At 46.4% G+C, this 15,163-nt stretch overlaps 1 protein-coding gene across 3 annotated transcripts in view; it reads left to right on the top strand.

Annotated features, from left to right (window-relative positions):
• PUM3 (pumilio RNA binding family member 3) overlaps nucleotides 1-15,163 on the top strand; it is a 151,888-nt gene that overhangs the window by 80,041 nt on the left and 56,684 nt on the right. For all 3 annotated transcript variants that reach the window (XM_073542610.1, XM_073542609.1, XM_073542611.1), the window contains exon 13: nucleotides 11,325-11,405. In XM_073542610.1, coding sequence (XP_073398711.1) covers nucleotides 11,325-11,405 — 81 coding nt within the window. The remainder of the gene's footprint in view (nucleotides 1-11,324; nucleotides 11,406-15,163) is intronic.

Here is a 15,163-nt window from a genome sequence, read left to right as displayed (position 1 = left end):
ACCATAGAAGGACAATTAGAGAGACATCCAACGGCAGGTTTTGTTTTTTCTCCTTCGTCTCATTGGGGGACACAGAGACTGTGGGTGTGTGCTTCTGCCGTCTGGAGGCTGACACTAAGTATACAAAAAAAGAGTTAGCTCCTCCTCCGCCGCATACACCCTCGCCCCCAGACCGGGCGTAACTCAGTTTTTTGCTTAGTGTCTGATGGAGGCACACGCAGTCTGGAGCTCCAGACTAGGTTTTTTTTTTTTTTTTTTTCTTCCTTTCTTTGAAGATAAGACAGGGGCGACGGATCCTATAGAGAGGGTCCGATCTCCCCAAATCATCAACGGGCGACCACGTGTGAGTAGTCCTCCACGTGTTTTCTCTCCCGCACCGAGGGACACATCTGGGACTTTTCCCCAGACAACCATTTTTCTTTTTTATTTTGTAAAGAGGGGCAACGCATCCTGATGAGAGGATTCGATTTCCCCATGAACTACAACGGGCGAGCACGTGTGAGCGATGGGCGATCCCCAACGGACTCCACGTTTTGTTCCTCTCCTGCAACGCGGGATTTCAGGTTGGCCCCTTCCACCCCTAGGTAGTGACACCAGGGGTGCAGTTGGAGGCGCAGGTGAGCCAGGGGATCGAAGCATCCACCCCCAGTAGCCTCCCCCTCCCCGCCCAGGGATGGGGTTGAGAGCACCCCAAGAGAGCCCCCCCGGCGGCCAGGCTCACCTTTTTTTGTAGGGTCACCCCCCGGAACGGGACCCTCCAGAATGCGCCGCGGGGCTGTCTGTTCCCCCGCCCGACGGGGTTACTTTTTCTCACGGGGCCCGACTCTCTCCCCGGTGGAACCCGGTGCGAGTAGTGCCACATGCGGAGTGCGGCCAGAAGTCCCGACGGCGGCCGCGGTCCCCGCGGTATGGGGAGATCCGCAAGGCCGCGCGAGGCCTGCCCGCCCCTTCCGGTGGTAGCCGGAAGCCCCGCCCACTGACTTCCGGCAGCCCGGGGGGCGCGGCGGGCGCGCAGTGACCGGGGAGCGCGCGCCCCCTCCTCCCCCTCCTCGCAGGTCCCCGCCGGAGTACGGCTGAAGCTCCGCCGGCGGCCGCGGTCCCCGCTGTATGGGGAGGGCCGCGAGTTCCGCGCGAGGCCCGCCGCTTCCGGTGGGGGCCGGAAGCCCCGCCCACTGACTTCCGGCGGCCCGGGGAGCGCGGCGGGCGCGCACAGTGACCGGAGGCTCCCGCCCCCCTCCCCCTCCTCGCATTTCCTCGCCGGAGTGCGGTCGGAAGCCCCGCCGCCTCTCTCCAAAGTGCACCGCAGTGCCCCCGGCGAGTAACGGCACGTGAAGCAGCTCGTCCACGTCTCAGGGTTTTCGCTGCGTCCAGAGCACCCCGTGGAAGAGGTGGGACGTTACCGGTGGGTGAGTGCAACCCCGTTTCGAGTGCCGCACTGGTTGTCAAGGAAGGGGTTACCCTCCTCCTCCTACCCTACCCTGCAATATGTCTGGCAAAGGGAAAGCTCACTCTTTCCTATACGCTGTTTGCGTTTCCTGTGGGGTCAGGCTGCCTAAGGCGCAGCCGGGTAAATTTTGCGAAGCCTGTGAGTCGGAGCGAGCCCAGGAGCCCCCCATTGTTGCAGAGCCCAGGGGTCAGGACCCCCCAGAATGGGCAGTGTCTTTATCGCATTCTATGATGTCCCTTACGAAGGCAATTGAGTCCCTTCGGGGCCCGGGCAGGGTCAAGGATGGTGGTCTGCCAGCGGAAGACAGCTCGTCCACGTCTCAGGACCCTTAGTCCGTTAGGGGCCGCTCCAGCACCAGACAAGCTCATGGTAAGAGAGCTCGTTCTCCGTCGGCCGGGCCCTCTGGGGAGTCGGCGGCGATTTTTAGGGCATCTCGTTCCCTGTCGCCAAGCTCAGGAAGCGATCAGGACGAGGGCGAGGAGGAGGAGGAGGAAGCCTGGAATCCAGAAAGCCTGGGATACCAGGACTCGGTGGACAGCCTCATTGAGGCGGTCAACCAGACTTTAGAGATCGAGGATGATGTGTCCACGGCCTCAGGTCACAAGGTCTCCTTCAAGAAAACCAGGCGTCCGCATAGAAGGTTTGCCACACATCCGGAGTTCGAGGAGCTAGTCCAGAAACATAGGGAACACCCGGATAAGCGCTTTGCAATGCAAAAGGCGCTGCAAGCAAAATATCCGTTTCCTCCTGAACTCCATAAAGGGTGGGTGGAGTCGCCAGTAGTGGACCCACCGGTGTCACGTTTAGCATCAAGATCGCTATTGTCGATACCCAGCGGTTCTTCTATTAAGGACCCAACTGATCGCCTCATAGAGGGGCTTGCCCGCTCAGTGTATGAGGCAGCAGGGTTGGCTCTGGCCCCCTCCTTTGCGGCTACCTGGGTGGCTAAGGCCATGGTTTCATGGGCAGACACTCTGCATAGGGCCCTCCAAGACAGGGATCTGCCCGCGGAAATCTTGGAGGTGACAAATCAGATATCAGGAGCGAGTGATTATCTCGTCGGCGCCGCTCTGGATGCGGCCGAGTGTTCTGCTGTGGCAGCAGCAAATGCGATCGCCGTAAGGCGAGCATTATGGCTGAGATTATGGAAAGCGGATTCTATCTCTAAAAAATCCTTGACCTCATTGCCTTTTCAAGGCAATCGGTTGTTCGGTGAAAAGCTTGATAAGCTTATCTCAGAAGCCACAGGGGGGAAGAGTAGTTTTCTACCGCAGCAGAAGAGTTGGCCGGCATTCAGGCAGACGCAGAGGCGTTTTCGGCCCTTTCGTAGCTCCTGGAGGTGGACTTCGGCCAGGGCATCCACCTCCGCAAATGATGGTCAGATTAGAGAAAGGCAAGTTTCTTACAGGGCCAATCCGCTGGGTAGAGGCCGAGGCCGTTTGCCCAGAGCGAGGGGGGCCAGATCACAAAAGCCTCCAGCAAAATGACTCGAGGCACTTCGTACCTACGGACGACAGAGTGGGCGGACGCCTACTAAGGTTCAGCCACGTTTGGGTCGCAGTGGCACGCGACGCTTGGGTGGCAGAACTGATATCGTCCGGGTACAAGATAGAGTTTGTCGGACTCCCGCCACGGCGTTTCTTCCGTTCCCGGCTCCCCGGAACAGAATCGCAGGCGGAAGGTCTGTTGCAGGCTATAATGACGCTACAGCGCAACGGGGTCATTGTCCCAGTGCCGAAAAGCGAAGAGACGCAAGGTTTTTACTCCAACCTGTTTTCAGTCCCCAAAAAGGACGGGACAGTAAGGCCAGTACTGGATTTAAAGATCCTGAACAAGTTTATCAGGGTCAGGCGATTCCGGATGGAATCCCTCCGTTCGGTCATTTCAGCCATGGATCCAGGGGAATTCCTGGCCTCGATCGATGTGCAGGATGCATATCTACACATCCCGATTTTTCCTCCACACCAGAGGTTCCTGCGTTTTGCGATCGGAGGGCGACATTTCCAATTTGTTGCTCTGCCCTTCGGTCTGGCCACTGCCCCCAGAGTCTTTACAAAGATAATGGCGGTGGTTATGGCCATGCTGCATGCTCGGGGCATAACGGTACTACCCTACCTGGACGACCTTTTGGTAAAGGGGCCGTCGTTTCAGGCGTGCCAGGAGAATGTCGGTATCACTCTGGATACCCTGGCCCGCCTAGGTTGGCTGATCAATCGGAACAAGTCGTCCTTGGTTCCGGCTCAGAGAATCGTATTTCTAGGCATGGTTTTCGACACCTCCCAGGGGCTGGTGATCCTCCCTCAGGACAAGGCGCAAAGGATCAAACAGGGGGTACGGAACCTTCTTCAGCCGGGCTCCAGATCCATCCGGTACGGCATGAGTGTGTTGGGCAGAATGGTGGCGGCGATGGAGGCAATCCCGTTTGCCCAGTTCCATCTCCGTCCGCTTCAACATGCGCTCTTGTCAGCATGGGACCGAAGGCTGCTTTCCCTCAATCATCGGTGCAGTTTGTCTCCACCGGTCTGACGGTCACTCCAGTGGTGGACTCGCGACTCGTCTCTGGTTCAGGGGAAACCCTTTCCCCCGGAACAGTGGTTGGTGGTGACGACCGATGCAAGCCTGCAGGGTTGGGGAGCAGTTTTCCAGAGTCACACAGCCCAGGGGCGGTGGTCCTTTCGGGAGGTAATTCTCCCGATCAACATTCTGGAGATACGGGCAATACGATTGGCCCTGCAACATTTTCAGCGTTGGCTGACAAACCGGCCGGTGCGCGTTCAGTTGGACAATGCTACAGCGGTAGCATATGTGAACCATCAGGGGGGCACGCGCAGCCAGGCAGCCATGCGCGAGGTCGGGCTGGTACTGCGTTGGGCCGAGAAAAACCACGTGGTAATTTCAGCGGTGCACATTCCGGGAATCGAAAACTGGGCGGCGGATTTTCTCAGCCGACAGGGGGTCGCGGCAGGGGAGTGGTCCCTGCACCCCGAGGTTTTTCAACAGATCTGCTAACGGTGGGGGACACCAGACGTGGACCTTATGGCATCCAGAGAGAACGCCAAGATTCAAAGGTTCGTCGCTCGATCCCTCGACCCGCAGGCAATCGCAGCAGACGCTCTGGTGCTTCCGTGGAGCCAGTTTCGGCTCCCGTACTTGTTCCCCCCGCTACCTCTGCTTCCAAGAGTCATCAGAAAGATAAGGAGAGAGAAGGTTCCAGCAATTCTGCTGGCCCCAGACTGGCCTCGGCGGGCCTGGTATGCAGATCTGGTTCAACTAGTGGTGGACGTACCCTGGCGTCTCCCAGATCGGCCGGACTTACTGTCCCAGGGGCCGATCTGCCATCCGAACTTAGGGGCCCTGTGTTTGACGGCGTGGCCATTGAATCTTGGCTGTTAACACAGGCAGGATTCAGGCGCGATGTGGTGGCCACGATGGTGAGTGCCCGAAAGCCTTCCTCGGCGAAGATATATCATCGGACTTGGGAAGTGTTTTTCCGTTGGTGTAGGGATCGCGGAGTGGCTCCTCTGGTTTTTTCGATCCCCAACGTACTGGCTTTTCTGCAGGCAGGGCTGGACGCGGGATTGGCTCCGAGTTCGCTCAGAACGCAAGTCTCGGCCCTGTCGATGCTTTTCCAATGAAAGGTCGCTTCGGTCTGGCAGGTTAGAACGTTTATGCAAGGGGTCGCACATTTAGTACCCCCCTATAAGGCACCGATGGAATCATGGGACCTGAACTTAGTGCTCAGGGCCCTTCAGGAGCCTCCCTTCGAACCGTTACAAGAAGTCTCCTTACCTTACCTGTCCAGGAAGGTCGTTTTTCTGGTAGCGATAACATCTATTAGGCGGGTTTCGGAACTGGCGGCTTTATCTTGTAAACCGCCGTTCCTGACTTTTTATAAGGATAAAGTAGTTTTAAGGCCAGCTCCCCCCTTCTTGCCGAAGGTTGTCTCTGCATTCCATATCAACGAAGACATTGTCTTACCCTCGTTTTGCCCGGCACCGGTGCATAGGGTAGAAAAGGCATTGCACACCCTGGATCTGGTAAGAGCCCTTAGGAGATATGTGACAAGGACAGCGCCATTCCGCCAGACAGACTCTCTATTCGTGATTCCAGAAGGGCGGCGGAAGGGACTCGCTGCGTCCAGAGCGACTTTGGCCAGATGGGTTCGTCTGACAGTCCAAGAATCATATCAAATCAGTGGCACGCCGGTTCCGGCAGGGATCAGGGCACACTCGGCTCGAGCAGTGGGTGCCTCATGGGCACTGCGACACCAGGCTTCAGCGGAACAGGTGTGCAAAGCAGCTACCTGGTCCAGTTTGCATACGTTTGTCAAACATTATAACGTACATACCCAGGCATCCTCGGATGCAAGCCTGGGAAGAAAGATTCTCCAGGCAGCAGTTGCGCACCTCTAATCAGGGGCGCAAAATAGCATGGATTGGGTGAGCTAAGATCCCGCCCAGGGACTGCTTTAGAACGTCCCACAGTCTCTGTGTCCCCCAATGAGACGAAGGAGAAACATGGATTTTTGTGAGTACTCACCGTAAAATCCTTTTCTCCGAGACGCTCATTGGGGGACACAGCACCCACCCTATTAGCCAGTTGGCATCTGTTTATTTTGAATTATACAAATCCTTATGTAAGGATCAGGGTGGTCCCTTTTTCAGACGTGTAATTTCTTGCCTGAGTTTAAGGCGCGTTCTCCTACTGCTTATGCACTAAACTGAGTTACGCCCGGTCTGGGGGCGAGGGTGTATGCGGCGGAGGAGGAGCTAACTCTTTTTTTGTATACTTAGTGTCAGCCTCCAGACGGCAGAAGCACACACCCACAGTCTCTGTGTCCCCCAATGAGCGTCTCGGAGAAAAGGATTTTACGGTGAGTACTCACAAAAATCCATGTTTTTTTTTTATGGTATTTTTTAAATAAAATCTTAGACTTGATGAGGCTGTCTAGCTAACTAAGCATATTTATGTCAAACTATAATCATTTTTGAAAGTTTAAACTTAGTCTGCCCACATAGCTTGATTGACAGCTCTTCAGTGTCCTTCCTCCCTGCTGCTGAGATCTCACACCGCACTGCATAAGCTGTAGCTTTGGTTGGCAAAGATTGAATACACACTTTACCCGGACTCTTTGTGTTATCAGGATTATGCAGCTGTTCTGACATGAATTTTCTAAGTACACCATGCTCATCACATCTGTGCAGTGAGTATTGATAAATTTGATGACAGCCCTTTAATATCTGCTAAAGAGTCAGCTGGGTTATATTCGTGAGGACAGTACCCTCTCTGCTGTCATTCACCCCCTTACCACTGATTGATGGTCCCTGCATACAGTGGGGAAAAAAAGTATTTAGTCAGTCAGCAATAGTGCAAGGTCCACCACTTAAAAAGATGAGAGGCTTCTGTAATTTACATCATAGGTAGACCTCAACTATGGGAGACAAACTGAGAAAAAAAAATCCAGAAAATCACATTGTCTGTTTTTTTTTTCATTTTATTTGCATATTATGGTGGAAAATAAGTATTTGGTCAGAAACAAAATTTAATCTCAATACTTTGTGATATATCCTTTGTTGGCAATGACAGAGGTCAAACGTTTTCTGTAAGTCTTCACAAGGTTGCCACACACTGTTGTTGGTATGTTGGCCCATTCCTCCATGCAGATCTCCTCTAGAGCAGTGATGTTTTTGGCTTTTCGCTTGGCAACACGGACTTTCAACTCCCTCCAAAGGTTTTCTATAGGGTTGAGATCTGGAGACTGGCTAGGCCACTCCAGGACCTTGAAATGCTTCTTACGAAGCCACTCCTTCGTTGCCCTGGCGGTGTGCTTTGGATCATTGTCATGTTGAAAGACCCAGCCACGTTTCATCTTCAATGCCCTTGCTGATGGAAGGAGGTTTGCACTCAAAATCTCACGATACATGGCCCCATTCATTCTTTCATGTACCCGGATCAGTCGTCCTGGCCCCTTTGCAGAGAAACAGCCCCAAAGCATGATGTTTCCACCACCATGCTTTACAGTAGGTATGGTGTTTGATGGATGCAACTCAGTATTCCTTTTCCTCCAAACACGACAAGTTGTGTTTCTACCAAACAGTTCCAGTTTGGTTTCATCAGACCATAGGACATTCTCCCAAAACTCCTCTGGATCATCCAAATGCTCTCTAGCAAACTTCAGACGGGCCCAGACATGTACAGGCTTAAGCAGTGGGACACGTCTGGCACTGCAGGATCTGAGTCCATGGTGGCGTAGTGTGTTACTTATGGTAGGCCTTGTTACATTGGTCCCAGCTCTCTGCAGTTCATTCACTAGGTCCCCCCGCGTGGTTCTGGGATTTTTGCTCACCGTTCTTGTGATCATTCTGACCCCACGGGGTGGGATTTTGCGTGGAGCACCAGATCGAGGGAGATTATCAGTGGTCTTGTATGTCTTCCATTTTCTAATTATTGCTCCCACAGTTGATTTCTTCACTCCAAGCTGGTTGGCTATTGCAGATTCAGTCTTCCCAGCCTGGTGCAGGGCTACAATTTTGTTTCTGGTGTCCTTTGACAGCTCTTTGGTCTTCACCATAGTGGAGTTTGGAGTCAGACTGTTTGAGGGTGTGCACAGGTGTCTTTTTATACTGATAACAAGTTTAAACAGGTGCCATTACTACAGGTAATGAGTGGAGGAAAGAGGAGACTCTTAAATAAGAAGTTACAGGTCTGTGAGAGCCAGAAATCTTGATTGCTTGTTTCTGACCAAATACTTATTTTCCACCATAATATGCAAATAAAATGAAAAAAAAAACAGACAATGTGATTTTCTGGATTTTTTTTTCTCAGTTTGTCTCCCATAGTTGAGGTCTACCTATGATGTAAATTACAGACGCCTCTCATCTTTTTAAGTGGTGGAACTTGCACTATTGCTGACTGACTAAATACTTTTTTTCCCCACTGTATAAATCATTAGGCGCTGGAGGTGTGCTCTCATTATGGCTAAACTGTTTTTTTTTTTTGTTTTTTTGCATCAGGGGATATGTAGGAATAAATGGTGGTAATTTCATTTCTTGGGTGTGGGATCAACACTTGCACAAGTTTAAAAGTGTTTTCTCAGTAAATACTTTATCATCTTTACACTGTCCCATGGTTCATGTGCTCCCTGAGAACAGGGTCCAAAAATTCCTTGTGTGACGAGAACCTTTTTTTCTGACCTCTGCTTGATTCGCTTCCATGGGTATGAGTGGGATTTCAAGCTGTAGGACCCTCAGCGATAATTGTATTTCCTGGGAAAACCCCTTTACCTGCTGGACCTTGAGTAGGTAACACCTCTCTTTAATATTCTAAAAAGGCATGGACATAGGATGTCATAGCAATGCAACTTAGTTACAGAACGATTAGTCCATCACGGTGGTTTTCCTATCTCGTGAAGTGATGGCTTGTCACCAGGATGAGCCATTGAGATGCCAGTAATGAGTATGAAGAGGACCATGTGCTAATTCTTCCCTGGCCAAATGGCTGGGCAGGAAACTACAGCTGACCCTAATTATTTGAGGGGGGTCCGTTGTACAGGGAAGGTGCAACAAGAGGGGGCACCACGCGTTATCTGATTTGCCTCTCCTTTATTCTGAAGATCGGTGGAGGAGCCAGAGGTCAGCGATGACATTTCCTAGCGATATGCCATTACTTTAATATGAAGGGCAAGCTTACTGTAGGCAGAGAATTGTTCTGTTCTCTGAGGGAAATGAAGATCGGATTCTTTTTATCTCAGTAGACATCCATTTTAAGCGGTTTACAGACTGTCTTTTAACCAGTCTGTCCATAGCATACTTTAAACATAAAAATCGGTAAGACCAAAAATAGACCTCAAGCCCTGAAGCATTGTCCCAGCACAAATAAAAAATGGGAGAAACATGTTTGGGCCTAATTTTTATTGGCTTCAAGCTGGAAAAAGAAATTCTATTTTAGCCAGGTCTCCTTGTGCCCAAAACCAGTTAGTCCAGTGACCTGTAGCCCCACAAGCTTGAAGGTGATACTTCCGTTTCACCCAATACGTCATTCATCCGTTGGCCACCACATACGGCTGTGGGTTTGGGCTTTCACATCGTGGTGGGATACCGACTTTACATCTTATAAATCTTTCGATTTTCTTATGTTTTATATGTTGGATGATGTACTTTTTATTTTAGATCATTGCTATAGTAATAAGTCTGACAAATGTTAATTGACATGGTATCTGTTCATCATGTATATCAGTAGTAGATATAAAAATGTGGAAAGAATGAGCATCTCTTCAGTCGTCCTTTAACCCCTTCACACCATGGACAATTTCCTTTTTTTTTTTCGTTTTTTTCCTCCCCTTCTTCCAAGAACCATAACTTTTTTTTTTTTTTTTTCCCATCAATATGGCCATATGAGGGATTGTATTTTTGCGGGACGAGTTGTACACCAGTGATTTTACCATATTGTATACTGAAGATTGGGGAAAAAAATGTAATTGCAAATAAAGTGCAATTCCACTATTTTTTGAGTTTATTTACCACGTTCAGTATATGGTAAAACTGACCTGGCAATATGATTCTCCAGCTCAGTAAAAGTATGCAGATACCAAACTTGTATAGGTTATTTTTTATTTTAGTGCCGAAAAAAATACGTAATTTACATGAAAAAAAAAGTTTGTGGCATTTTCAGAGACCAGTAGCTTTTTCAATTTTCGTGATCTGGGGCTGTGAGAGCTTTTTTCTTGCACACTGAGCCGACATATTTACTGACACTATTTTGTGGCCGATACAGTGTCTTTATGGCCTCTTATTGTGTTTTATTGCAATGGTGTGGCAGCCAAAAAAACCCCCACAATTCTGGGTTTTCGACTTTATTTATTTTTCTCATTACGCCGTTTATTGTGGTGATGATAAATGTGTTTTTATTTTTTTTTTTATTTTCAGTGCAAGAAAAAAGGGGTGATTTGAATGTGTTTTTTTTTTTTTATTTCATTTTTAAACTTTTTACTGTGTTCAATAGTCCCATTGGGGGACTTGAAGCTGCTATCATTCAGTCACCTTTGCTATATATAGCAGTGCATCAGCAAAAATTATGATCTATGAACTCCGGAACAAGAATTCTCAGGAGATTCACAATGATAGGCACAGACTCCCGGCTGTTACGGCAACCTATCGGCACCTTCTATCGCGTAATGGGCACATATTGGCGGGATTTGTGTCACACTTTTAGCTGGCACTTGTTAAATACCGCTGTCAGAGATTGACAGCCGCGGGTGGAACTCTGATCAACCTGCTGGTGTTAAAGGTACATGACAGCTGAATAAATCAGCTGACGTGTGGGCAAAGATGCGGGCTCAGCACCAGAGCCCGCATTAAAGTCTGGGGAATGACATAAACATGTTGGGAAGGGATTAACTTGTAACTGTCTTAATTTTTAGTTCATAACTCACTAATACTTGTGAAAATGAGAAACTCATGTAATATATCTTAGCAGAGAAATCTGCTTCTTCAACCTCCTAGACTGATCTTTCGTTCTCAAAATTCTCAATTCCCAGGTAAAATATCAGTCCAGGAGGAGAAAGAAGCCGATTTTTCTGATAACATATAATACAAAGTTTCTTATTCCCACATGAATTACTGATTTATGAAATAAAATTGAATAAGACAGTTGCACTAGTTTTTCTTGCTCCCTAGAAATCTAAATGGCAAAATATAGAAAGTTGATAGGGTTGGCCAGAAGAAAATATTGGGCCAATGGGGAATACAATAAGAGCATTACTTGAATGTTACACGCCCCTCTGCACTAACACTGACTGCTTTTCCGATCCATTCACACCTTGATTGCAGCATATGTTTATTTATTTTTTTGCTATAACCTGTTTTTCTTTTTTCTCCAGGGAGAATTTTCTCATTTGGTTTTGCTGGCTATGTTCGATTGTGTTGACGATACAAAGCTCGTAAAGCAGATTATCATCTCTGTGAGTATCAATCCAGTTAAGTTTTACGAGCCATGGTGGAGGGTCTATTCACAGTTTAGTGCCATGTTATCTTAACTTACTACCAATTGGTATTTCATGAAGATTTTGGCTGTAAGAACAGCTAAGACATTACATAGTAATTAAAATTCCTTTCATTTGGCAGCCATTTAACCTGACTGGTTGGAGAATACGGTGCCTTCTGGGTTAAAGTTTGCTAAATATATTTGTATTGTATGTATAAATGTGTGGATACAGTCTTTAGAACGATCGTGGGGGGGCTCTCATGATCCAAAAACTCCACCCGATTTGTTCAGAATCAAAAGCCCTTAAACACACACAAGTACTATAACAAAGTATAATAAAAATAAATATAATTTATTTTTTTTTTTATTATACTTTCTTATTGTACTTGTGTGTTTTGAGGGCTTTTAATTCTGAACAAATTGGGTGGGGTTTTTGGATCATGAGAGCCCCCCACGATCGTTCTAAAGGCCTCTTAGAAGTCACCAGTACAGGAGAGAGGAGCGCATAGCTTCTCCTGAGTGTGCGCACTAGGGTGACCACAAAAAATCGATGTCGGAATTTTGTCCGTCTGGACCCCACAAAACGATTCCCCTTTCCAGATATTGAGATAGCCAAAATTTGAGCTCGATCAAACGACGTTAACCCGTGCCGCTCGTCGCTCAAAGTTTGAAAAAATCCAAATTTTTGGCCAAAAAGCTGACATATGGAGCCATAACTCCAGAACGGTAAATAATAAAAACACGCTTAATATCTCAAAAGAAAGCTAATGTTGTTCTTCAAAATTTATATTTTATACATAATTGTTGTTATTTTAAGTCAAACTGAGTTACAACAGCTTTTAGCCCCAAGAACATGACCTGGTACCACTAGGAGCAATGGAGCATACTTCGTATATTTTGTTATTAAGTGATAAATTTTGTTTTTTTTTTGGTATATTTTTGAGTTTAAAGTAGAAATATAACAAAAAAACAAGTAATACTGATAAGTCTAATGACATTTTTTTATTTTAAAATAAAAAAATGAGGTATATAATACATACAAAACAGACCCAGAAAAGATACAGACGTAGTACCTACATGAGGTGATAATTTTACATAGTTATCTAATCTATTCTAGAGCTTTTGTTAAAGTAGTTTTTGAAACGTCAGAATATAATGTTCGGCATTTGCTTACAACTTGCAGGACATATTGCTTTTGTTCTTCATCTTTTGTCAGAAGGTCGTTAAAGTCGGTTATTAATTTAACACCACGCTCAGCCATATCATTAACTACTTTTAATGTTTTGACAATTTTCAATCCTTCTTGGAAGTCATTATTTTGAGGCCAGGTGTTTGGATTTTGTCTTAGGAAATCTGTTTTTATATTAAATCGGTCAAAGAATGTAAATGTTTCTTTGGTAAGTAAATTTACCAATCCTCCATCAACTACCTCTTTTAATTTTTCTTTCCTAACTTTTGGATTTACAACCCTAGCGTGCTCTGATGGTTCATCTGTGCTACTGAGCAATTTATTAGCCATTAACAACTTTTCATTGTCTGTAATGGTGGGATCAAAAAACGATAATCCCACCAACTCTGCATTCAAATACCACAAATGGTTCGAAAATTTGGTCAGGGCTATTTCTGCAATGTCGTCACATTCTTTATAGTCTAACAGACTATGCAAAATACCTAAATCTTGCTTTGGCGCAAGATGAGCTTTTGGAGCATTGAACCAAGCTTTACAATAAATTTTAACTAGGAAAACAGAAATGGCACGCACAGAACTTTCTTCTTCTTTAGACATCTTAAATTGACGACGAAAAATGAACATTTCTAAGCAGTAAATAGCCTTTGCCATCCACCTAGCGTGATGAATGGCTCCTGGAGTTCTAAAACCCACAACATTGCCGTCTAGTGATCCAACAAATACGAGAACCAACTGCAACAGTTCCTTGTAGTCATCTCTGGGGTGGCTCTCAGTTAATTTGGTCTCGAATTCAGCAGTAACATTTGCAATTACTTCTGGAGTTAGCTGCTTTTGTATTAGATTGTCACTGATACCTGTGTCGTATTTTCCTTTGTCTATCTTGGGCCACGCAGTGAGGAATCTTTTGAAAATGTCTCGATGAGGTCCAGTGGTTGATCCCATTTTTGTGTCGAATACGCCTCTTAACACAATTTCCAAGATATGGTGACGGCAAGCTAGGTGTAGCAATTCTCTTCCTAACATTTGCTCCAATAGGACGCATGCTCCTTTGAGTCTTCCCGTGTTCGATGCTGCAGTGTCGAAGCACATCGCCTTGACGGTGTTGGGAAGACCCCATTCCTGTAGGCATTCATATACGGCTACGGCTTGCTCTTCTCCAGAGCTGCTTGCTGTTACAGGAACTCCCAGCAGCTGTTCCTTTTCGCCATATGAAATAGCAATAGCTATTCGCTCACATTGCTCATGTTTTAAAACACCCGGTAAAAGTTTACCATCCCAATGGACAACCACGGGCTCTTTTTCAGGAATGTTTACTTTATCTAAAAAAAATTTAGTATATTGTTCTCTGAACATTTGCCTTCTAGAATGTAATAAAGTTTTCGAGACTTTGTACTCAAGAGGGTCAAGGTTTAGTGCTTCTAGAGTAGCTATTAAAATTCTCGAGGCATTTCTGTCGGATACCTTACATCGATCTAACACAATGGATAATTTCATGTTTAAAATCTCTTTAACGCCCCTTGCAAATGAAACTTTCATCCTCTTGCTCTCAGATGGTCCTGGATCTTCTGCAGCTTCTTCAGGGATGTCCATTTCCTCCAAGCTCTCAAGTTCCTGGTAGATGCTGTCCTATTCAGTATCATCTTCTTCTTCTTTTCCTTCTTCGAGCTTGTCTTCATCATCCGTCTCTAAGAAGCAACAAAAGAAAGAGAAAAAAAAGACTATAAAAACTTGTCGTTTTAGCAGAATAGTAATAATACATAGGTACTAAATTACCTACTTCTAATTATCAATAGGTATTATTTTAAGAATATAAACTCAATCATAAAGATGCCAAATGATGCTCTCATGTACAATTTTCTTTCAATTATAATGAAACTATTTACTTATTTGTTTATCTACTTTTTAGAATAATAATAATAATAAAATAAACTCACCAATATCAAAAGTTTCTTCTTGGATTTGTCGGTTCATTTTTGCAAGTTCCTTTTGCGCCTTGATTTCTTCAGCTCGAGACAACTTGAGATCCACTCCAGCTATGGAACCTGAGCGGCCCTTCTGCCTCTGTTTCACGAGAAATGCCTTATCTTCTTCCAATTTCATCAGAGCCAAGGCATCTTGTTGAGCAATATCAAAGAGATCATTCAACTTTTCAACAAACTGTTTAAATTTGTTCTTGGCCGTTTCCGATGTTTTCTTCCGGTCTTTTTGAAGACTTCTCCACTCGGCGTGAAGTTTTTCCAGCTTAGTAATTGCATCTTGCTCATGTTTAGTCGGGATTCGAGCTTTCCCCAAAAAATGAACACTTCTCGTATGGTCAGTTTTGCTGATTCTCTTACAGTTAATTTCACAGTACGTAAATTATAAAATAAAGCACATAAGACTTGACGATTTGAGGGTAGTTTACAACCGGTGATCTGGTGAATGGGATAGCCCACAAGAAATAATTTATCCTTGTTCCGGCTTTGTACACCTGATGTGAATGCCATTTCAGAGTCCAATAGGTAAATAACAGTTAACTAGAAAAACGAAACAAAATATATTACAAA

The sequence above is a fragment of the Dendrobates tinctorius genome, unplaced genomic scaffold (assembly GCF_039654945.1).
Source record: "Dendrobates tinctorius isolate UK_male_01 unplaced genomic scaffold, ASM3965494v1 ptg000128l, whole genome shotgun sequence".
NCBI classification, from domain to species: Eukaryota; Metazoa; Chordata; class Amphibia; order Anura; family Dendrobatidae; genus Dendrobates; species Dendrobates tinctorius.
Note: the sequence above shows the minus strand (reverse complement) of the source record. Positions and strands in the feature narration are given on the sequence as shown.